Consider the following 25,245-nt stretch of genomic DNA (forward strand, 5'->3'; position numbering starts at 1 on the left):
TTTTCCCTTCGTGGGATACAGACCGCTATTCTCAGATCCTGGAGCCTCAATCGAACAAGTGTGGCCCTCTGAAAAGCACCGTGGAAGCAGCGACCAGGACACGCGCTTCAAGAGGGAGGACTGAGTGGACTGCAAGCACATTTTGATGTAATTTTTGCCTACGGAAGCCAACTGCAGTAAGTAAAACTACAATGAACTTTTTGTTTTTTGGCCGTGGTTTCTACACATAACAGGTTGCTTTCGGAGAAACCACGTTGTCGGAGTACAAGCAGCAATGTGGGTGTTCAGCTCGTTTTCCCCTCCTTTATTTAATTGTGTTTTCCCTCTCTCCATCTGCTGTGGCATTGCTGCCAGTTAATGCTTGCTGTAAAGCCGTGTAAAATGATTTGTGCTGGATTAAAAAAAATGTTTTTGGTCATCTGTTGCAGAGACACTGGCTCAGTATTCTATCATTTTCACTCGGATTACGTACTTCATTTATGAATAAAGGATTTTATGTAGCAAAATCCTTAAAGCCCCAAAAGTTACATGTTGTAAAAGTTCATGTTGTGGATGTCTGAGTATTTTTTTTAACCATTTCAAGTATAGAGATTGCAATCAAATGCTTTCCACCACATTTGTGTGTAGTGCTGGGGAAGTGTTAGTTATTCTGTGTGCATAGAAGAGGTTGCATGAGGCAGCTTGGTGTCAGAAGCAAAACAAGTTGCCTTTTTAAAATTGTGACAGAGAAGACAGCACAATCTCTGCTGTCTGAAAACCTGCCACCACATTGATCCCCTTATTTTGATGTAATATTTTGAGGGTAATAGCTTCTATCTGTCAGCCGTTCAATTCTGAGCAGAATTAAAAACCTAATCCATACTTTGGTGCTGCTGCCTGCTGGAATTACACATTTAAGTGCCCCCGTGACCTGCCTCAAGCTTCAATAGGAGCTTAAGAAGGCTGAGAGGTGCGAAGCTGTTTGGTGCTGGGACACCTCACTCTAGCTGACACCGGTTCGGACACACTGGAGCATCTGAATGTCTGGTGACACCATGACTGAAGCGGAAGCCAATGCGATACTGACCACTGCGCTGACAGGAATCCTGCTGGTGGCAGTTATGGCACTGCTCTGCTACTTTACCTGCAGACTGGCTGGTTCAGTGCCACTGGGTGGACCTGGCAGATTTTGAGGCTGTTAATCACCACTGACCTGCAGCATCTGGGGAATGGTAAAATTAACTGGCTTTAATGCTACATTATTATATAAATGATTTCTTGCCTGGTTGGTGTTGACATTTCTTTTTAGTTAACCTGGTATGTTCAGACTTACTTCTTTCTTAGTTGGAGCCTGGGACAGATTCAAGTTTGAGCTTATTTTTGGAGGTGGTGAAATAATTGTAACTGAAGTAATTATAAGGCTGCCCCAGGTAAAGATTTGTGTCAAGAAGTATTAATGTTGAGGTTTTCATTCAAGGGTGGACATGTGCAGTCAATCATTTGGTGTTAATCGGCTTTGTCATGGCTCTTAAACCTCTCAGTGCCATGGAGTGCAATCCCATTAAAATGACCTTGACTATAAGCGCAGAGAAGAAAGAAGAGGGTGTGGATAATTATAGTTGAAAGCCTGACTGGCCAGGACCCATAAGGGCCCCTGTTGTGACTACTTACATTCACAGCGAGGCCTCAAGCTTAACTTTACCAAGCTCTTCTTTTGTTTTGCCCACAAAGTGTTCAGCGGCTGAAAGCTCCACTTTTGAGCAAGTCATATTAATAATGCAAAGGCATATCTTTCATTTAAGTGGCTTAGATGAAATGAAAACAGATGGTTGTATTCCTCTTGTGTCACCCCCACCCCCTCACAGCCTCCTTTTGCCTGTTTCTTCATTTGGGGAAGCTTGTGTGACAGAAAGGACTTTTATCTCCGCACTTTCTTCTTATAGAAGGGTGACCAAATGTTGAAAAGACTTGGCTTCATATCAGCTTGTCTTTATTGTAAAGATCAAGTAAAATAAGCAAATTCTGAGGTTCGGTTGAAAAATTAACCTGAGATTTTTTCTCTTGCTTAATGTCTGTATTCATTGCCTATAACTCCAGTCTCCACATAACACAGAAGAAAGACAAGTGTAGCTTGCAATTAACAACTGCACTTGGTCACATTATCATGGAGTAAATAAATATTAAACCAGTATGTCAGAGTCAGTGTATGATGAAATGACACATGCAAAATTACTAGTTTGTGCCCTTGTTCTCTTGTAGCTGTGAGACGACTGTGGCCAGGCCTCTCCAGCTTCTCAAAGTGGCATGTGGTGACTGTCTAGAGTAACGTGTCACCCGCACACACTCGACAACAGGAAGATGACAGCCCTGCTAATCATTTGCTTTTGTCTGATTTTGGGGAGCTTGGGGAAACCACAATTCCCTGGTAAGTCACTGTGTTTGTAGTCACCTGCTAAAAAAACCCAACAAATAGAACAACAGAAACAGTCTAACAGTTTATAGTTTGACAGTAGGTGTCCAACACACACTAGGAAGGTTGAAAATCCTAAAAAGAAGCTTTTATATCAAGCTGTGTTTGGTTTAGTGTTGCCACAAAAAAGAAGTAATTTTCTGGCTTTAACATTGCTCGAAAGTGTTTTCATCTTAAATCCGATAATTATTGTTTTAAATAATGGATTGATAACTAGATAAAGATATTTGTTTGACTATCTTGAAAGAATAAAGAAATCCCCAAATATTTATGCTGGAGAAGCTGGAACCAATGCACCTTTGGCATTTTGAACAGTGTCAATGCAAAATCTCAGCAGACCTGCATCTGGTGATTCCTAGTACTATCCAAATATAACCTGATTTGTTTATTGCAATACACAGAGCAAGAAAAAGATCCAAAGTTTTGGAACGCATGGGCTCAGCGAACCTTGAAGAATGCTTTGACGCTGCAAGAGCTCAATAAAAACAAAGCAAAGAATCTCATCCTCTTCCTTGGAGATGGTAAGCGACACGCCATTACAGATTTGTGGAAAGATGTTAATAAAGTTACATTAATGCCTGCAAATGAAAGTTGAAATGCAACTGCGGCTATTAAAGCATTAGCTCTTCAATAGGCTCATCACCAAAGACTTGGGGTCAGCGCGGAGCCTTGACACTTTGATAGTGTAAAATTAATTACGCGTTGTAATTAGACTTGAATGATATTACAGAGGATTCAGTTGATCAGTAGAAGATGACTGAGATTTTTCAAATTTTTTCCAACATGTGAGGTGAATGAATGGGAGCAAACAAAGCAAGTGTGCTGCCACTGGATCACTGGGGTTCTGTTTGTGCTGGATTCCTCGCTGGTTGCACAAAAACTTTTATCCTCCATGGGGGCCTCTGCTTTCAGCCTCTCTGTTTGCTCTATGTGCACACCATGACATTCTTGCATGCTGCTGCATTCACAGTTATGTTTGCCGGGTTATACAATAACAGAAAACTTAATAAAATGGAAAAAAAAAGGTGTGTGCAGTTGTTTAACTATTTAATGTTTCCCAAGAATTGATTAAAGATTACTGATTACTCTTTACCAGGAATATTACAGGATTCTGTTAAGTAACAAGACTCAGCACCAAAGTCAGCTGTTTCCTCTGTGGACCTCTAAGCTAAGCTACATGCAGGGCGACCTTCGACATAAATATAAAACAAGAGCTAAGGCTAAAGCATAATAATTAGTTTTGCTCTCTATGTACAAAACTATAAATGTGAGTTTTATTACAATAGTCTCTTATGTTGGAGTGTTTGAAATGATCAATTAAGTGTTTTGAGTTCATTTTCTAACTGAAAATGTAAAAGAGTCATCAAAATGCATTAGGAGTTATTCCTGGAATTCAACACTGGCATGCTATTTAGTATGTGAAACAGCATAAGAAACTTGTTAATGTGGTAAAACTTAGTATGCACCCAACAACTTGCTACGTGCTTACTATTCCCAGGGGAATATTAAGACTTGCATGTACTGGACTGTGCTGAAATCAGTGTCCCAAAAGGCACTGCAGCGCTGAGCACATAGCAGACCATGCTGGATTGTAATCAGAACGGCTCAGATCTTACTCCAGTACCTCTTTAAGTGTTTAAGTACATGGTGCCACTGCACAACTCTCTCGATTTGATGTGAATGCATAAAGAAATGTGTCTGGAAAGGTGTATAGTGTCTATTTGCACAAAGCTACGCTGGACCATAGCACATATATTGAGTATGTAGGGCACATTATTATTTCTCTCTATTGTAGCTACAAAACACTCCTTCATCTCTGTGACCTAAAAAGTATCTGCTGCAGGTGTAGTTGTTTTCTTTCGTCTTCTTTTTCTTTTGGTATCTGCTTTTGAAGTAATATGAATCCAGAAGAAATGTTTTGCCTATCAGCAGTCATTTTGTTCTAGGATGTCAACTTCAACAAAAAAATGTCCATGTGCAGCAAATGAAGTACAATGAACTCTTTAATCTTTGATTTTCACAGGGTTTTCCTTTCTGTCCCTGCTGTGTCAAAACTGTCATAAAACTCGGTGCTTTTTGCGGTTTAGGGATGGGTGTTCCCACGGTGACAGCTGCTCGCATACTGAAGGGTCAGCTGAATGGACAGAACGGAGAAGAGACGCAGTTGGAAATGGACAAGTTCCCTTTTGTATCTTTATCCAAGGTCTGACTAAAGTGCACTATGACACAATGTATTGATCGTGCTTTGGCTATTAATGGCTTTCAGAAAAGGCCTGGGACCGGAAACAAGGCTGTTTAGTGTGTCACATCATACTGGATGTGTGTAAGTTATAGATTAAAAAAATAAATAAAAATACAAAAATAGGTTGATTATTTATATCTCATTGAATCATCAGCGACAATTCACTATGCAAACTATTTATTTTAGAGTTTAGAAAATGTATTTTCTTTTAGTAGAGGATGTATTTCTTTTAGTATTCAATTCAAAAATACCTTTATTATGCTAACCTGATAAAAGTTGCTCTTCTAGTGCTCCGTGTTGAAATGCATGCTTGACAAAAATCAGATAAGAAAGAAATTGCAATGACTGCAATGATTCTTAAAAAAATATTTTTATTACAGTAACATTCTCTAAAAATGGGAGGACATAGAAATTCTCAAGCAATTTTCTAAAGATCTGACTATATATTTTTAACCTGTTTACATGTAAGAGCCACAGAACTCGCGAAGGGAAGTTAGACAATGCTGAATTATACCATTGAATTACTGGTTCTGTTCTTTTTATGATATGATGACAGTAAGAAAAACGAAAACCTTTTGCTCTAACTCTTTAAACTTCAAGTGACCAAGAGGGGTCATTTATGACCCCGAGTAATATTTAATGAGCTGTTATGATAATTTTAATTACTAAGTTGTTTCCTACTTTATATTTTACGTAATGTTTTGACAATATTGTCTTTGATATTTTTCATTTTCCAGCTCTAAGCATTACATTGAAAACCATAATTATTTATCTTAGAACATTTTGGAATATTTTTCACAGATAAAGAAAGAGTATAGATGTGATAAATAGAATGAGAAGCCTTCAAAATGACATTAAAATATAACCAATAGAATCATTTGTCACCCCAATAAAGTAGCTAAAATAGTTTGGTCGCTTGAGGGTTAAAAGTGTAAAAGTCTTGAGCCCCACACCCCAATTACTCTGTTTTCTTTTCTGTGAACCAGGATTTCTTGTAATTTTTAAAGCGGTCTTTAGAGATCTTTCTCGTGGCTTTCTCAAGAAAGATTGTTTTCCTTTGGCTGCTTTTCCACATATTTTCAGTCCAGTCCTTGCACTTGACCGTGGCAACATTTAGGCAGAAAAAACGGCATCTAGCTCAAGAAATGTGCCTACGAACAAAATAGTTTATCAAAAAACAACTTAAAATGGTATCTTTAAACATTTTAGTACCGGCAGGCTGTCACAAAAACACATGATTTGTTCACATTTCTATAGTTGAATCTATGAAAAATACCAAAGAACAACAAGATGATTACCAAAGAGCTGTAAACTGGAAGAAATTTGAGGAATCTGAAATGGAGGAGAGTGGGAGGCCTAAAACAATATTTATAGCAAATGAACAGGATGAGTGATTAAAAAGTCTTGTTCTTAAGAAATGGAACAAAAATCCAACATAGACCTGACACATAACCTGACAGATGCAGTGAGCCTTTAAGTCTGTACTGTTCACTGAAGATAGAAATGATCTCAGCGGCATGTAACTGTCAAGAAGCCATTCTTAAGGAAGGGAAAGGCTTGGGAGAAAAGGCAAAGGTATGCCAGATTACAGCAGAGCTGGACTGATAATCAGTGGCAGCAGGTCTGATGGTGTGAAGAATCAAATTTGACACTTTTGGTTCAAACAGTCTTCAGTATTTACAGAGAGAGGTGCAAGAGTGAGTGTCTACAGCTCCTTGTAAAATTTGGTGGAGGCTCTGTCGTGGTTCTGGGGTGCATTACAGCTTGGGGATATTGCTAAAATTGAAAGAATTATGAGAGCAGAAAAGTACGATCAGATTTTGATGCACTGTGCAACACTATTTTTTAGCATGACAACGATACCATTAATACTGACAGCACAGTAAAACCATACTTTGATAGAAAAATCACAGTGGAACATTATCAGTCATGGATTGGCCACCTCAGAGCCCGGACCTCAACATTATTGAATCAGTGTGGGATCATCTTAACGGGGAACAGAAAAAAAAAACAGTCAACATCCAAAGAAGAGCTTTAAATGTCCTTCAAGAAGCCTGGAGAACTATTCCTGAAGATTACTTAAAGAAATTACAAGACAGCAGCCCAAGAAAAGAGACTTTCAAGCTCATTAGAATTGTATACACTGTGGTTTACTTTTATTAGTTTTTTTAAATAGAGCTGTCAGTGCTCATAGTTAATGCTCAAGTTTAAACAAGTCTGATCATATTAACACAAATTCTCCTGCATTGTGTCCCTGCAGACCTACAACACCAATGCACAGGTGCCAGACAGTGCTGGCACAGCCACAGCTTACCTATGCGGGGTTAAGGCCAATGAGGGCACAGTGGGCGTGAGTGCAGCCGCTGTCCGCTCCCAGTGTAACACCACACAGGGGAATGAGGTCACCTCGATCCTTAAATGGGCAAAGGACGCAGGTAGAGTGACAACAAACTTTTCAAAAATGCAGATCATGGTAATAAGTCCATCCAGGCGTGTTAAGCACAAGGGTCAGTGGGGATTGTGTTAGGCTTGCATGTGTATTTTTTGGGGGATGATTGAAAACCATGGACCACCACAAGGCTAACACCAAGACACAGGCAAACATTGATTCTGATATCCACAACCAGTGTAAAATCACCAATTAACCTAACATGCATGTCTGTGGACTAGAAAGTAAATATGCTGTTTTTTCTCTTCACCTGCATAATAAGTTAAATATTGATCAGCCTAGAGAAGCATGTCTAAAGTCTCATCAGTGACTAATTTGCCAGGTATCCTAACAACAAAGCTCAGATTTTGCATTAGCTTTTGGACTTCAAACACTCAACACTCACACTAGCCACCAAACAAAAAAAGGCACCACGGAAGAGGAGCCAGATGTGAGGTGTGAATGAGTGCTACAGTATGGCAGTGGTGGGGATAAGTTTAAAGCTTTTACTCAGTCTATGGTATATGCTTGGGTTGGCTGGTCTGCTTTGTCATGTCATAGACTCAGACTTAATCCCATTTTACTTACTGACTTATGTTCATCAGAAAAGTGTGGGAAGTTATTGTCCTGTAGGTCTCAGGGTTCATTATCTCTGTCTGTAACAATAGTTCACACTGACTCAGTTGCAGAATCAGATAAAACTTTAACAGCTGGTCTCATTTAATGAAGTTAAGGTGATTTTAAATGGCTTGGATGCAGTTGGTGTTCATCAGGCTGCAAATATTTTGCCTTAATATTATTACCTTTGTTTCTGGCATTACAATATATACTTGTTCTGTATTGACATTGATTTCTGTGTTTTACTTTAATCACCTATACTTGTTACTACTGGTTTATGGATGGTTCACAGGTCACAGACAATAAGAGAGTCTTTCCTCTGGGAACATCACAGGGAGTATTTGACACCCTGAAAAGTGTTTTCAGTAGATCTCCATGGCTTTTTATACCATAATTAATAATTAAGGTGTAAATTGTGTAATTTGTTTACCACTGATCTCCCCCCCCCCCCCCCCCCCCCCCCCCCAATACAGTGGCATCCAATTCTTTTTTTGTTTTTAATATGATTTAATATGGCTGTTTTTGAATATGATTTGGAAGGAGCTATAATCATGGTCTCATTCTAGTTAATGTTTTTTAAAAAAATCATTGCTAGATACGCGATCACTCTAAGTACATCCCAGAGACACCTTCTTTCTCAGAAGAGTAATAGATTACATCTCTACAGTATCTGGTTAACCAGCTGCCGTGGAAAGTCGGCTATGAGTCTTTTTAGGCACAGAGATAAAAAATGTTTGGTTAAATGCTGATAGGTGAATACTGAGAATTTAGAAGGAAATGTTTTCATCTGAGAATCTGATTAAAACTGTCACACTAATCTTTATACTTTTTTGAAACCCTGCAAACAAGAAACTAACAACTCTTTTCATCATTTGCATTTTTTGCTCTTATTTTTATGCTATGTGTAAATAATTCACGGCAAAGTGTTATTTTCCTCAGTGGTTAGCTCTATGACCTCATAGTAACACATTTTCTTCAGGAGCTTCTGGATTCTGGGATATTGCATTTCGTCATTTCGATCTGATTGGAGACCAAAACAGCCAATCAGATTTTTTTGCATCCAAGTCTGTGATTGGCTGGTTTTGTGGCACAAATATAACGGTGTACAGAAAGAGTTGAGCGCGCACGGGCAGAAATGTTGAGAGCGTAAGCAACACATTGCGAGCAAGCGCAAATGCGAAAACTGAGCGAGAGGGGCTGCTATTGTGTGTGTGTATGGATAATAGCAAACACTGAAATACATTTTTTGCACGCAGTAATGAATTTTGTTCACGCAAATTTAGCTTTTGTTCGCTCAAAACAATTTTTTCCTCAAAATGCGACACTTGCACCTGCAAATGTTTTTTTACATGCGCTCAATTTTTTTTTACATGCGCTCAGAATAGTGGCACAAAAATAACGCCATATGTCTGGGGCCTGGATCTCCTCCATGCCTGCTTCATGCCCTGGGGGACGGGGCTATGGCTCCCTACACCCGCTAGCAGACCATTACATGGGGAAACCTTTTGAATACAAGCGCGCTGATCCACACAGGTGTGCACACGGGTGTTCACTGTCCATAGACATAAACTACACCTTTCTTGGCTGCTACCTCAAAGCACATTGTGCGCTGTCGGTCCTGCGTGCTGCACCACAACATTCAATATTTAGTATTAACCCCCAAAACATTGTCTACAACATTGCCAAAGAGTGCCAACGCACTTTAAGCACAAGCACATGATTGTTAGTTAATCATTTACAAATCAATATTCTCTGTATGGACAGCAATTTCCCCCCCCAAAAAGTGCACACGTAAAACTGTGGTGTTAAGCGATGCGGTAGAAAAATTTGGGTGCGCCTAACTTTTGTGCTGGTGCACCCACAGAGCACCAGTGCAACCATGGCAAGAAGTTAGTCAGGAGCCCTGACCAAGGGGAAGAACTAGTCTACAAACAGCTACAGTGGCATCCAATTCTTACCAATACAGACACAAAGCAACTGACTCATGAATTTATTCCACTGCTGCACTGAAAGGACTCACCGAACACAAAGATGGAAACGTGTCCTTAAAAGGTTATTTACACATCTGAGGGGTTTCTCAATATCCATGCTTGTTTACAGGAAAGTCAGTGGGCATAGTGACAACAACACGTGTCAACCATGCGACTCCTAGTGCTGCGTACGCACACTGTGTGGACAGAGACTGGTACTCTGACAACGAGATGCCAGCAGAAGCACTGCAAGCTGGCTGCAAGGATATCGCCAGACAACTGTTTGAAAACATTCCCAACATTGATGTAAGTGAAAAGTAGAGATTCAGATTAAAACTGAAGATTAATTGATCGACCATCTGTGGACGATATTAGCAGCTCCAGTATCCAGACTGTGGTTTGTTGGTTTATCATTTCATGCCACTCTGAAATTCATTTTTTCTAACAACTGAATGATTGTCATGAAACATATTACAGACATTCACTGTCCAGAGATAACTAAGTCTAGTGAAGGTCACATTTATTGCTTATAGTTGAATATCCTTATAAACTTTTGATTTGATTGCCATAAACTAGTGCAGACATCAATGATCCTCTAATATCACTGATGTTTGCACTGTTCTATGATATTTCAAAAATATTCTTTATCTCTTTTTACTGTGACCAAAGAGCTGCAACACAAATGACATGCACACCAAATGAAGGAACTCAGCCTAAAACTGATAGAAATAACACTTATTATTTGAATAAATGCCTTTGAAGTGCCAGTGAGGTAACACGATGGTGGTGTGGTCGCAAATTTTGAAGCCATCCTGATAACCTTCTTCCACCAACGATGTGGAGATCCAAATCCAATTAAAACCAAGACACTCAAAAAGATGCTCTGTAAAAGAGTAGAATTCTTGGAACAGAGTTTAATACACTGAATCATATGAACAGCAGGAAAAATACATACAGACATTTAGCAAGAAAATTACAAAGCAGAAAGCAAGCAAAGCAAAACCCCGGGGTGTACAGCCTTAAGCACAGACAGCAGAGCAACACAGAGACGGACAGGTAGCAGCAGCAGGAGGAAAAAGAGCTCTAGGGGTGTCCCCTGGTCCCCTAATATAGGGACCAGTATCGCCGCCCCCTGCTGCTGGGTAACTTTCCCACACGCCCAGCACAGCTGCTGGGGTCAGGTAGCGGCCAAGGTCTTGGCCAAAGGCCAGTCAGGACTCTGAGTACCCCTTGCTCTGGCTTATCACAATAGGTCATGACACGGTCAAAGGTCAGACATTAATCCTAATTATTAAATCTTATACAGCAAGTAGCACAATCTTATAACATATAATAAACACTTCAGTTTGGGTTCAAAGTGTGCGTGTGTGTGTGTGTGTGTGTGTGTGTGTGTGTGTGTGTGTGTGTGTGTGTGTATTTTGTATGATATTTTATCGTGATGTGTTCAGGATCTCTATTACAATGTTACTGTTTTGGTTGTGCTGCGTTAAAGACGTTAAATTAATTAATTATTAAGTAAATTATTCAAGAGAACTCTCCCCCTACATTAACTGCCCTGTTACAGTACCAACTTAATAAACCTCGGTGAAGCAAAAATGTCTTGTGCTTAAGACTCTACATGAAAGTTAAAATATATATGTTCAGTGCGCACAGATATATAGTGTATATAGTTACATAGTTATACATATCAAACAAAAATCCACCACATTCCCCCTGTGGTACCTGGAGGTACCACCTAAAAAGACCCCATAACTAAAGAAGAACAAAAATTGTGAAAACTAATGCGTGCGCTGTTTTTTTGCTAACATATTTTAAAGCAAGCTGTAAATAGAACATAAGAATTTGTATAAAGATCCCACACAGTTATTGCTCAAATGAATAAGCCCTTCCTTCCACCAAAAACCTCACAGTTATCAACATAACATTCTCCCAAGATTCCATTTCTCTTAGTCAATTAATTTAAGACAAATTGATTCATCTTCATTTGCAAATCATACTACACAGTATCCTAAACAGAATACTCAAGAAACTTAAAAATCAGCCTAATTACAGGAAAATGAAAGTAAGGCATAAAACACATCAGCAGAGACACATAATACATACATGGATTACACAACACCATTAGTGACATTAAAAATAACACAATTAAACAATTAATTCTAAGTTTTGGGTTTCATCTTGGTCAGGTGCAGCTTCTTTTTCTGAACAGACTTCTCAGTGTGGGCTTTGAAATGTCCTTTGATAACTTCAAGGTTGACATTTCTCTGCAGTCAGCTTCAACCTTTACTCAACTTGTGTCCCTTTTTCAGTCCATATTTCAACTAATTTATGAGTCCGAGAAAAGTCTCTTATGGTACTTCTTGACTGCTGGATCTTGCATAGCTTCTAAGAATACTCGAGACGACTTGGTCCTACTCTTGATTAAAGTCAGGGTCGGCGATGGGTAGTAGTTGATCTTGCACATCCATCATTCAGAAGCTGGTTTGGGCACTGTACAACTCCACCTGGGCTGTAGGCTCTGCAGCAGGTTCAACAGCTACCGGATGGGTCATGGCTCAGCTTTCTGGAGCAGCCTGTTTCACTCCGTTGTCCCCTCACACTCGTCATCAGATTGCCAGCACCTGCTCCAGGACCTCTGCATCTCTATCTGCTATCCAGAAGCCATCTCCTGCAGAAAGATAGCTTTGCAGAGTGCATTAGTTGTGTTCACAGTTACCAATACAGGCCCTTTATGAGGACTTATCTATGGACATTTGTGAGTATGCCATGCAATGTTAGTTGTTTTAGTCTTGTTAATTCCAACTACATGCACCTTAGTACTAGAGTTAATATTTGTACCCAGTTGACCTCTTCCTTAGCAAATTCCAATTCATTGCTTTATTTTGTGAAGCACTTTGAAATGTTTGTCCCAAATGCTGTTATAAAGAGAAAGCTTTACTTATCTTTACTTAGCTATCAATTTAGGAAGTGCATAGTAAAGCTCTAACATGTTGTTTCATTTAGGTATTAATGTGTCTGTTTTCTGGTGATCAAGACATCTAATCACAGCCAAAGCACCAGGGAGCTTTAGGGCGACTAGTAGCTGAGTTACTGCTTCTTCATACAGTATTGGGGCTCTGTTGGCTTCTCTAAGATCTCCTTTGTTCTTAAACACTATTGAGCACATGTCACATTTATATGCTGAATTTGGATAAACATTAACTCTGTTACCGGCTGCCAGGTCACAATTCATCATTAGCGCTTTTAGCCCTAGACTTGCCGTTGCTGGCTATATGGCTGATCAAACTTCCCACACCTCTATAGCCGCAGAATTGAAATTTTCAAAGCTAAGTTAGACAATGCAATATTAACCACACAGTTCTTCATATTGGCAGTAGTTAAACCATCACTTGACCTAACTGTCCTAGCCAATTATAGGCCTCCAACTTTCCTTTATGTCAAAAATCCCCACAAGAGATGCTGTAAAATAGCCACAGAGGAATGCCTTATTTAAAGAGTTTCAGTCAGGTTTCAGAGCACATCACAGTATAGAGACAGCTTTGATGAAAGTTAAAAATGATCTTCTTAAGGCCTCTGACAGTGGATTGATCTCTATGTTCGACACTTGTGACCATAACATGTTATTCTAAGAATCCTCCCACATACACAAGACTAACCATTGAGCTTCACAAGGTTTCACACCAGGATCTATTTCTATTTACATAACACATGCCTCCTTCAGGTAACACCACAAAAGACACAACATACCTCTGCCGTGCTGATGACACCCTCTCTCTCATTCATCCATGAAGCCAAACAACACACACCTGTCAGTCAACCTAAAGGAATGCTCTGAATGGCATTACCTTGGTCTCCATTAACACTGTGAGGTTTCTTGGAGTAATTTTTTAAATCCCAATATGCACTAATATGTGCTTTTTCAGGACTGCTTTCTTCAATTTCTGCAAGATCTCTAAAGTCCTGTCCCAGAGTGATGCTGGAAGACAAATTCATGCATTTATTACTTCTAGGCTGTCCCACTGTAATTTGTTTTTATCAGGATGTTGTAGACATTGTAACTCCTTAAAAAGCATCCATCTACATCAAAATGTTGCAACATGAATGCTGAAAGGGACTAGAATGACAGAGTACATTTCTCCTATTGATTTCTCTTCATAGGCTCCTTGTTAAATCTGTTTGGTTTTTTTTAAATTACCATACTGCTCCTATAGTACTATATCTCCCCACTTGACTCTCGAACTTTAAGCTTACTAGAATATTTAAAAGTAGAATGGGAAGCCAGGCCTCCAGTTTTTAGGTCTCTCTTTTGAGTTATTATTAGTTATTAGTTATTATCAATCTCTGGCTCTCCTACACAGCATATTTTTAGTCCTGTGTCCTTCTCCTTACTCAGCTGGTCACAGCAGATGACCACTCCCCCCTGTGCCCAGTTCTACTGGGCATTTATTCCTGTTAAAAAGGGAGTTCCTCCTCTCCAAATTTCTTGCTAAAAGGGGGTCAGATAAATAATTGTGTTTTAATGTTTTATTTTTGCAGTTTATCCTTAGATAATAATGTGCCTTTAGATGACTGGCATCATGATTTCATGCCTGTTCAACCTTGAGTTGAATAATATACAGCATGACAGCCTTTGTTCTTATAGAAAAATAGCCATTGAAAAGCTAAAACAGCTGTATTAGACTATTCATACAAATTTTCATGCATGGGTTGTTTATAGACAGTAATCATAAGAAATTCCCTAATTGGACCTTGTTACACAATTTGGTGGTGGACTCTGAGGCAGACAATTACTTCACACCCCATTTTCCTTAACTTGAGTGATAGTAAATTTTGGACCGTAAATAATACATGTAATTGGCATTATATTTACAATACACCTGGATGGCCATGATGAACACTGAGACCTCCTGAAAAACAAACAGTGCTAATTGCAGGGTAAAAGGTCTACTTCAACTTTTGTAAATTTGGATTTTACTAGGTTAATAGTCGCTCACCTATAGAGGTTTAATCATTCTGACTCAACTCTGCCTTACCTTAATCTTCTCAGTTTGCCCCATACCAATGAAATGTTCTTCTCTTTCCTTTTGGTTGCCAAGTGCCCGGTCAGACTGCATGTCCCTCCTCAGTGCTTCAAACTCTACCTCTTCACACTGGAACTAGAATAGAACTAGAATAGAGTCATTTAGTTCTCAGTTTTTGCTAGAGTAAGCATTTGAGTAATTTAAATATGTCAATCCACAGACAACTGGACCCTGCCACACACAGGAAAGATAATTTAGGCCCCATTTTTCTAAATTGAGGTTTGATCATTTTATAGGAGATCAGACTTTAGCCTCTTTCCCTCCAAAATATCTGATAATTTAGATTTTCTCTTTTTTGGGGGGGTTCATTCTTTGGGAGAGTTAACAATTTAGCTCTGCTAAGCTATATGTTCCCCCCTTTTCCCAATGCAGTTAAGATTATGACAGAATCCTTCGCTGCTTTCTCCTCCACACTGCATTCATTTTTATTTTTCTTCCATTTGAAAGTAACTACAAATTGCTCACACTGAATTATCGCAGTATGGATGGTTTAGTGCTGCACATTTAGAGCTAGCATCTTACTATTAGCTTCAATACATGAACAGAAGTAGCTGCCACTGGTCTATATGTAGCCGCACTGAAAAAGATAAAAGACAGATTATTTGTCATATCTGCATACAGAGTCACACATATTTGCACCCACACAGTTACATACATGTCAGGAGGATACCCAAGAGCAGTGTATCAGGGTCAGAAACAGCAGATGTTTAAATTTCTCATTTCATGTTACCAGGGATCCTGAGTTTCATCATTACCCCAACTTTTAGTAAATCCCCATGTGTACGTTTCATCCCTTCAATAATGCAATGCTCATAAGGTGATTAATAACTTCTCTAAGTTTACTTATCTATCCCATGCTCTACTGAGGTTCTAATGCTCTGTGTGTATCTGTTCTAGTGTCAATGAGAGTCATGTCTGTGCCCTTTATGTATTAAACTTTTCAATAATATTCTAATGTAAGAGTGTTAGTAATGAATATATTTGTAATAATTTCCTATCTAATGCTTTCATGTGGCCTAGTTCATATTATTTGTGTTCTTTTTCTACTGGGAGAGTAACACAAGGGGTGGAGCCCAGGGCTTTAAACTTATTAGTTTGTTGGGAGCGTTACTGATGCAGCTGCTTGATGTTGTTCACTGCAGATAACATGGATAGTTAGTACTCTGGTATCAGTCACAGTCCATGTACTGAAGATTTCTCTTGGCAGTAAATTCCTTGTTGTTATGGTGCTGCCCACATTCCTCTCGGAGTTCTCCAGGAACATCCACACAGAGAACATCCCAGATGCAGACGATGTTGGCTCTTAGAGGCCATCGATTGTCAGTCCTCAGCAGATTGATGAGTATGTCAGCTGACTAAAAGTGTGTTTTAACACACTTTTCCAGCCCTCTGCAGATACAGTCTTTCATTGGACTCGAGGAGACTCGGTTTCATGAATTGAGGATCTTCACTGGGAAGATCCCCTCTGGTTTCCTGGGTTTTCACATGTGCCAGCCATTGGATGTCGTCATACAGCTGACTCCTCCTCTCCACCCTTGTACAGGCCTCATCAGTGACGTAGGCCTTCGCAGTGCCAGTGTTGCTCTACTCCACAGGCTCATGGCCTGGTGTCTTTCACTGGTGATCTGTGTTTCTCCCCTTCCGTTGGTGAGCTCCTTCATCTGTAAGGAGTTATTTCCTTTTTTTTTTTTATAGCAGGAGAGTCATTGTTTCGAGTATGTGCATACATCAGTTAGTTAGTAACTGTTTTCATTTGCTCCACTTTTTTTTTTTTGTTTTTGCCTGTGAGCTCGACCTCATGTTACTCTCCATTATCTTACTCCTGGTCTTTGAATTCTCCTATTTAGCTTCCTTTCCTCTGACTCACAACTGTCTTTGTCCCACCTATCTAATCACTCTTCACTCTTCAGCTCCTTTATCTGACTTCCTACATCTCAAACTTTCTCGTGTTTACTTCTCCTCTTCTAAGCCATAATCACTTTTGTCATGGTTTTTGTTTTTTTGTTTAGTTTTTTTTTAGTACAAAGGCTCAACTTTTGATTTCTCCTTATTGCATTTTAGGTTAATGTGTTTTATTTCTAATTACCAGCTTTTGCTGAAACAAAGGCTATGTCATCCCCTTCAAACCCTGCTCCTGTGTATCTCGACCTGAATGATGCACACTGCTTATTCAGGGAGCTTAGATTTAGCAGAGATTTATCTATATTTGCTTTTATTTTTCTTGTAAAACTAAAACAAAATCATAGGGGCTTTATTATCATATACAACAGTTTTATGTTTTTCTGCCCAACTTTCCTGTAAGTGACAAGATGCAGCTGTGGGATCAACCCTGTCACTATTCAAAACCCTGATTCCTGAAACAATTACCCCCAAATTTTGTCACAACACCTATTAAACTTGACAAATTAAAAACAATATTAATTTTGCATATGTAAGAATTACCATATTGCATTTGCTAAAGACAGCATTTTGCAAGTTATTTCTTAAATGTATAAAGTGCAATTTATTTATTTATTTACTTTCTTGGATGGTAAAAATCACTCTGATATTTTGAGACTCTTAAAACTTAAATATTTCCTGATTCAAGCCTCACCCTCGAGGCCTTAAAGGGTTAAGGCCCTCTTATGTCACGCACCTCTGAAGCTCGTCTAAATGTTATTTCTCTCATAGCTATAGAAGAAGGATTACACACAGTCTGACCAGCATCAAGGCGAGTGTTTTAGATACCAATGATCCATTTATTAATCCCTTCCCCCATACAATATCTAATCATGCTTTTTATTTATTGATCAGCATTTCTAATGATCCACAGCTGCAGGTTAACCAGCCATGCATCCCACAACTTTATTTCTGTTGTTTCTTTTCCCAGCCAAATATTCTTTTTCTTTAAATTTTTTATTCTTTTTTCTAAAGTGCTTGACTGTGATCACTTTTCATTCTTACCTACTCTTCCTCTTACTTTACTATTACACTTAATGGCATTATTTATTACATCTTTCTAATTACTGTCTTGTTATAGTTACCATTACACTCTAATCAGTTGTCATTGTATTTAGGCTTTTTGTTTACTCACTGAATTATACCATTCTCAATTCTTTCCACTGCTTCTCTACTGTTATGTCTTTTGCCCCTCTGTCATTCAGTTCTGTCTTACTTCCCTGTTCTTATTTTAATAGTTTGTTATATTTATTTTAATTTACCTGAGAACCAATTTACTGGCTTTATCATTTTCCTCCCAGGTGTTTCTTCTAATATTTTATTCTCAAATTTAGAGCTTCTTTCTTCCTGTTCCTCACTCTAATGGGCACTATTCTTTTATACATTTTTGTTGTTTTTTGTTCATAGTACTCAGCATTTGATCACTTGTTTAAGCATGTTAACTGATGTGGGCCGCAAACTTTACAAACAAGTTACATCTCTTTTTTTTTCTTTTTCTTTTTTTTAAGCAAACAATTTTGCTTCCTGTCTCAGGTGACTCCTCTGAGCTTCGCACAAGCTCACCATAACAATAACCTCTTTGAGACATGCGGGTCAGTCTTTTACTCTTCTTCTCACACACTCGCATTTGGCTTAGATCGTTTGAAAGCCTGTGCACTGTGCACTGGTCAAGGACACTCTTGGCAGGATGTCAGGGCCCACCCCACACACTCCACAGTCAGAGCAACTTGAGCCAGCTACACCCTGTGACGCTGTTTACAGGCCGCCTCCTGCAGCAGTGGCTGAGCTGATGTGAGCTCTCTCAGTACAACACTTTTCCTTTTTTTTGCTACTGTCTCCCTCTGCCACACTCAACAGGCGCTAAACTTTACTTGAAATTGTTAAGTCACAATCTCTGACTTATTAAACCACCATTTCCAACAAAACTCTTCTATTTCACTTCACTATTTTCCACCCAGTGATTTTAGCTCTTATGCTCTGGGTTTGATATATCAGTTAGTTGCATTTAAACCTGTCTACCTTCTTTTCTCTTCCCAACTACTTATTTGTGATGGCAGCATTTTAAACAGATCTCTAGCAGGTGTCTCTTTTTGTTAATTTGTTCATTATTCGTCCTCATGACCACTTCACCCCACATGTCAGCCTGTTTATTCTGAACTCCTCTAAGCTTCACACAATTTATTTCCAACAATCATTCATTTCACATCATATTACTCAGGTGCCTCTTGCACTCTCTGTATGCTTTTGGGTGAGTTTATGACCCCTCGGCAGAACTTTCTACAACATTATTTACTATTTCTTTGGTGAGTGATAACAAACCCTCATATACATTTCACATGCAAACTCTGAGACATTATTAGATTCTTTTACAACTCCTGCATTTTACTGAGATCGATTTATGGAAGCTCTTTTGACTCTCTTATCTCTGTTGTAGCCCAAACATGTTCTTTTTATTTAGTCTCTATCGCTCCCTCTTTACTAAGATGTTCAGATGGTCTTAGATCATCACCACTACCGTCTATATTTCTCCAAACACAACACAAACCTCCCTATTTCATTTATTATTTGTTTGTGTGATTTATTTACTTTCCCTCTAATTATTTTAGGCCTGGGTTTTATCCCAGCTATGTTTTATTATTAGAATTAATTTATAGTTCTCATTCTTACTGTTATTAGTTTGGATATGTTATAATTTAGGTCTAGGTTAGGTTATCCTTTTTTATTTTTTTACTTTAGTCAAGCAGCTCTATTTCCAATTTATTTAACTTTTGGTCATACTTTTATTAAGCTAATAATCCAAAAAAGTGCCTGCAATCCCTATTTACTCATTATCCCTATTTTGGCAATTAATATCTTCTTTTACTGAAATTTACCCACAAATTTTCCAACTTACTTCATGTTGCTGCTTGACAAATATTATTTCTACAGATCTTTCTGTTTAAATTCCTTAAACAACAGCATTATTTTTCAGCAGCAGTGTCTATTTTCCTCTTTATATTCAAAAACTCTTAATTTTTGCCGACTTATCTCTTTTCACTGCTCTGATGCTCCTCTCACTCCTCCACATAGAGGGATGATTCACAAACTGCCTGCAGACACAGCGCTCTGCAGCACAGAGAGCTCAGTTTTTTAGTCTCTCAAATCAGTCCCTCTACAACTTTTTACTTATCTACCTACTAACTTCCCTTTTCCGTATTTATTTATCAAAACTCACCCCTTACGCGTATTCCTCTTATTTACAGCAAGAGTTATTTTAAGCAATATTTACAGCAATACATTGTTATACTCTAGACTACTACTTAGCAATATTTACAGCAGCGATTATACTTAAAGGTTAGTAACAGCTATTTACATATTTACACTTGGGCCGAAGGTGTCGCCTTTCATCCCCTCCCCAATCAGACCAGGAGTGACATGTTTAGCCGCATGTTCTCCTTAAATTGCTGGCTGTCTGAGTGGTGTCCCAGAAACGATGTGGGCTTCATAGATAATTGGCAAACCTTCTGGAGGAAACCTGGTCTTGTTAGGAGAGACGGCATCCATCCCACTTTGGATGGAGCAGCTCTCATTTCTAGAAATATGGACCAATTTATTAAACCCCCCAAAATATGACTATCCAGAGTTGGGACCAGGAAGCAGAGTTGCAGTCTTACACGCCTCTCTGCAGCTTCTCTCCTCCTGCTACCCCCCCAAAAACCCATCTCCATTGAGACTGTGTCAGCTCCCAAAAAGACAAAAAACAAACTAAAAACCAGCAATAAACAACTTAAACATAAAAAATCACAAAGAAAGAACAATACAGTATCCACATCTGAACCAAAGAGTAAAACAGTGAAATGTGGATTATTAAATATTAGGTCTCTCTCCTCCAAGTCTCTGTTAGTACATGACTTAATAATTGATCAACAAATCGATTTACTCTGCCTTACAGAAACCTGGTTGCAGCAGGATGAGTATGTTAGTTTAAATGAATCAACACCCCCGAGTCATTCTAACTACCAGAAATCTCGAAGCACAGGCCGAGGGGGCGGTGTGGCAGCAATTTTTCACACCAGTCTATTAATTAACGAAAGACCAAGACAGACTTTTAATTCATTTGAAAGCCTGATGCTTAGCCTTGTCCACCCCAGCTGTAAAACTCAGAAACCAGTCTTACTTGTTATCATCTATCGTCCACCTGGGCCTTACACAGAGTTTCTCTCTGATTTCTCAGACTTTTTATCTGATTTAGTGCTCAGCTCAGATAAAATAATTATTGTGGGTGATTTTAACATCCATGTAGATGCTAAAAATGACAGCCTCAACATGGCATTTAATCTGTTATTAGACTCAATTGGCTTCTCTCAAAATGTAAAAGAACTCACCCACCACTTTAATCACACTCTAGATCTTGTTTTAACATATGGCATAGAAACTGGACATTTAACAGTGTTTCCTGAAAACCCTCTGCTGTCTGATCATTTCCTGATAACATTTACATTTACAATAATTGATTACACAGCAGCGGAGGGTAGACTTTATCAAAGTAGATGTCTTTCTGAAAGTGCTGTAACTAAGTTTAAGAATATAATCCACCCACTGTTATCATCTTCAATGCCCTGTACCAACATAGAGCAGAGCAGCTATCTGAACGCTACTCCAACAGAGGTCGATTATCTTGTTAATAATTTTACCTCCTCACTACGTACGACTCTGGATACTGTAGCTCCTGTGAAAACTAAAGCCTCAAATCCGAAGTACCTGACTCCGTGGTATAATTCTCAAACACGTAGCCTAAAGCAGATAACTCGTAAGCTGGAGAGGAAATGGCGTGTCACAAATTTAGAGGATCATCATTTAGCCTGGAGAAATAGTTTGCTGCTTTATAAGAAAGCCCTCCGCAAAGCCAGAACATCTTACTATTCGTCACTGATTGAAGAAAATAAGAACAACCCCAGGTTTCTCTTCAGCACTGTAGCCAGGCTGACAAAAAGTCAGAGCTCTACTGAGCCAACAATCCCTTTAACGTTAACTAGTAATGACTTCATGAACTTCTTCACAAATAAAATTCTTATCATTAGAGAAAAAATTACCAATAATCATCCCACAGATGTAATATTATCTACAGCTACTTTTAGTACCATTGATGTTAAGTTAGACTCTTTTTCTCCAATTGATCTTTCTGAGTTAACTTCAATAATTAATTCCTCCAAACCATCAACGTGTCTTTTAGACCCCATTCCTACAAAACTGCTCAAAGAAGTCCTGCCATTAATTAATTCTTCGATCTTAAATATGATCAACCTATCTCTAATAATCGGCTATGTACCACAGGCCTTCAAGGTGGCTTTAGTTAAACCTTTACTTAAAAAGCCATCTCTAGACCCAGCTGTCTTAGCTAATTATAGGCCAATCTCCAACCTTCCTTTCATATCAAAAATCCTTGAAAGAGTAGTTGTCAAACAGCTAACAGATCATCTGCAGAGGAATGGCTTATTTGAAGAGTTTCAGTCAGGTTTCAGAGCTCATCACAGCACAGAAACAGCTTTAGTGAAGGTTACAAATGATCTTATGGCCTCTGACAGTGGACTCATCTCTGTGCTTGTCCTGCTAGACCTCAGTGCTGCGTTTGATACTGTTGACCATAATATCCTATTAGAGCGATTAGAACATGCTGTAGGTATTACAGGTACTGCACTGCAGTGGTTTGTATCATATCTATCTAATAGACTCCAATTTGTTCAAGTAAATGGAGAGTCCTCTTCACACACTAAGGTTAAATATGGTGTTCCACAGGGTTCAGTGCTAGGACCAATTCTATTTACATTATACATGCTTCCCCTAGGCAGCATCATTAGAAGACATAGCATAAATTTTCACTGCTATGCAGATGACAAGCAGCTCTATCTATCCATGAAGCCAGGTAACACACACCAATTAGTTAAACTGCAGGAATGTCTTAAAGACATAAAGACCTGGATGGCCGCCAACTTTCTGCTTCTTAATTCAGATAAAACTGAGGTTATTGTACTTGGCCCTGAAAATCTTAGAAATATGGTATCTAAGCAGATTCTTACTCTGGATGGCATTACCTCGGCCTCCAGTAACACTGTGAGGAACCTTGGAGTCATTTTTGACCAGGACATGTCCTTCAATGCACATATTAAACAAATATGTAAGACTGTTTTCTTCCATTTGCGCAACATCTCTAAAATTAGAAATATCCTGTCTCAGAGTGATGCTGAAAAACTAGTTCATGCATTTATTACTTCCAGGCTGGACTACTGTAATTCTTTATTATCAGGATGTCCTAAAAACTCACTGAAAAGCCTTCAGCTGATCCAAAATGCTGCAGCAAGGGTACTGACAGGGACTAGAAAGAGAGAGCATATTTCTCCTGTTTTGGCTTCCCTTCATTGGCTTCCTCTTAAATCCAGAATTGAATTCAAAATCCTGCTCCTCACATACAAAGTCTTAAATAATCAGGCCCCATCTTATCTTAATGACCTTGTAGTACCATATCACCCCATTAGAGCACTTCGCTCTCGCTCTGCAGGCTTACTTGTTGTTCCTAGAGTATTTAAAAGTAGAATGGGAGGCAGAGCCTTCAGTTTTCAGGCCCCTCTTCTGTGGAACCAGCTTCCAGTTTGGATTCGGGAGACAGACACTATCTCTACTTTCAAGATTAGGCTTAAAACTTTCCTTTTTGCTAAAGCATATAGTTAGGGCTGGACCAGGTGACCCTGAATCCTCCCTTAGTTATGCTGCTATAGACGTAGGCTGCCGGGGATTCCCATGATGCATTGAGTTTTTCCCTTCCAGTCACCTTTCTCACTCACTATGTGTTAATAGACCTCTCTGCATCGAATCATATCTGTTATTAATCTCTGTCTGTCTTCCACAGCATGTCTTTAGCCTGTTTTTCTTCTTTCACCCCAACCGGTCGCAGCAGATGGCCGCCCCTCCCTGAGCCTGGTTCTGCCGGAGGTTTCTTCCTGTTAAAAGGGAGTTTTTCCTTCCCACTGTCGCCAAAGTGCTTGCTCATAGGGGGTCATATGATTGTTGGGTTTTTCTCTGTATTTATTATTGTGCTATCTACTGTACAATATAAAGCGCCTTGAGGCGACTTTTGTTGTGATTTGGCGCTGTATAAATAAAATTGAATTGAATTGAATTGAATTGAACAGCGACGCGCGCAGTTCATCTAGCCTGTCCAGACCGGTGGACTCGAAAGCCCTCAGAATCCCACTGCGAGCCCCAAGTCCCCGCGTTACTTGCTAGGAATTTATCTCCAAAAATTCCCCAAAGCCCGAGCAGTCCTGACTACCTAGCAATTCACTTGGGTTAACTAGGTTAACCAATTAAATGGTTAACCTAGTTAACCTGTGTCACCTTATCTACCTTAATGGATAACTAGGTTTCCAGCGGTAACCACCTTGGGGGTGCCGACATATATTTCACTTTTCATCACTTTTATCACTTTTCATCACTTTTCATCACTTCAACTTTTTACTTCTGCGCAACTTACGCCTATTCTTCAGATGCACTAAAGAATAGCGGAAAAATAAACCCAAACTCCCCCAACACAGCCCTGGAGTCATACTCCAGCACAGGGCAGAGCAGCCTCTCACACACAAAAACCCCAAATACGCACACACATATACAGCGCTCACTCACACTCCCCCCGCGGGTCACACAAATTACAGGAATAACACACACACACATGATGCAGTATTAAACTCCACTCCTTCAGCATCCGCAACTAGCATTATTTTTACAGTGTAACACTTTATCACTTAGAATAACAGCGACCATTTGATTAAAGTCCTTTTCAAGGTTAGGTGAAATACTTGGAGCCAAGGTGGAACCCCCCTTCTGCACCCAGACAACACCAACATTGAGCAGAAAAAAAAACTCTGCTTACCTTATTGTAGCGGCCGCTTGGTGTTCTCTGATGTGCAAGGCTTTGGCATTCCCCAAGGCTCCCAGCAATCACCTTAATTCCTTGTCCCTTCGTACGTCGCCAATTGTGGTCGCAAATTTTGAAGCCATTCTGATAACCTTCTTCCACCAACGATGTGGAGATCCAAATCCAATTAAAACCAAGACACTCAAAAAGATGCTCTGTAAAAGAGTAGAATTCTTGGAACAGAGTTTAATACACTGAATCATATGAACAGCAGGAAAAATACATACAGACATTTAGCAAGAAAATTACAAAGCAGAAAGCAAGCAAAGCAAAACCCCGGGGTGTACAGCCTTAAGCACAGACAGCAGAGCAACACAGAGACGGACAGGTAGCAGCAGCAGGAGGAAAAAGAGCTCTAGGGGTGTCCCCTGGTCCCCTAATATAGGGACCAGTATCGCCGCCCGCTGCTGCTGGGTAACTTTCCCACACGCCCAGCACAGCTGCTGGGGTCAGGTAGCGGCCAAGGTCTTGGCCAAAGGCCAGTCAGGACTCTGAGTACCCCTTGCTCTGGCTTATCACAATAGGTCATGACACGGTCAAAGGTCAGACATTAATCCTAATTATTAAATCT

General features: G+C 39.4%; 1 protein-coding gene and 1 long non-coding RNA gene across 4 annotated transcripts in view; one reads left to right on the forward strand and one right to left on the reverse strand.

Moving 5' to 3' along the window:
- alpl (alkaline phosphatase, biomineralization associated) overlaps positions 1-25,245 on the forward strand; it is a 32,615-nt gene continuing 7,370 nt past the window's right edge. The window contains exons 1-6 of one of the 2 annotated variants that reach the window (XM_003447683.5): positions 1-176; positions 2,239-2,404; positions 2,851-2,970; positions 4,537-4,652; positions 6,952-7,126; positions 9,838-10,013. In XM_003447683.5, coding sequence (XP_003447731.1) covers positions 2,338-2,404; positions 2,851-2,970; positions 4,537-4,652; positions 6,952-7,126; positions 9,838-10,013 — 654 coding nt within the window. In that variant the 5' untranslated portion in view covers positions 1-176; positions 2,239-2,337. Of the gene's footprint in view, positions 177-949; positions 1,212-2,238; positions 2,405-2,850; positions 2,971-4,536; positions 4,653-6,951; positions 7,127-9,837; positions 10,014-25,245 lie in introns of those variants that run through there. The other variant, XM_005469634.4, reaches the window with a different exon arrangement.
- LOC112846889 (uncharacterized) lies at positions 12,787-24,860 on the reverse strand. 2 transcript variants are annotated; one of them, XR_003220087.1, is made up of 2 exons: positions 24,630-24,860; positions 12,787-14,863 (listed from the first exon to the last, which is right to left on the reverse strand). It is a non-coding gene; the product is annotated as an uncharacterized LOC112846889 (long non-coding RNA). The 2 variants fall into 2 exon arrangements; XR_003220088.1 differs by having other exon boundaries at positions 12,787-14,874.

This window comes from Oreochromis niloticus, linkage group LG5 (assembly GCF_001858045.2).
Source record: "Oreochromis niloticus isolate F11D_XX linkage group LG5, O_niloticus_UMD_NMBU, whole genome shotgun sequence".
Taxonomy (NCBI): Eukaryota; Metazoa; Chordata; class Actinopteri; order Cichliformes; family Cichlidae; genus Oreochromis; species Oreochromis niloticus.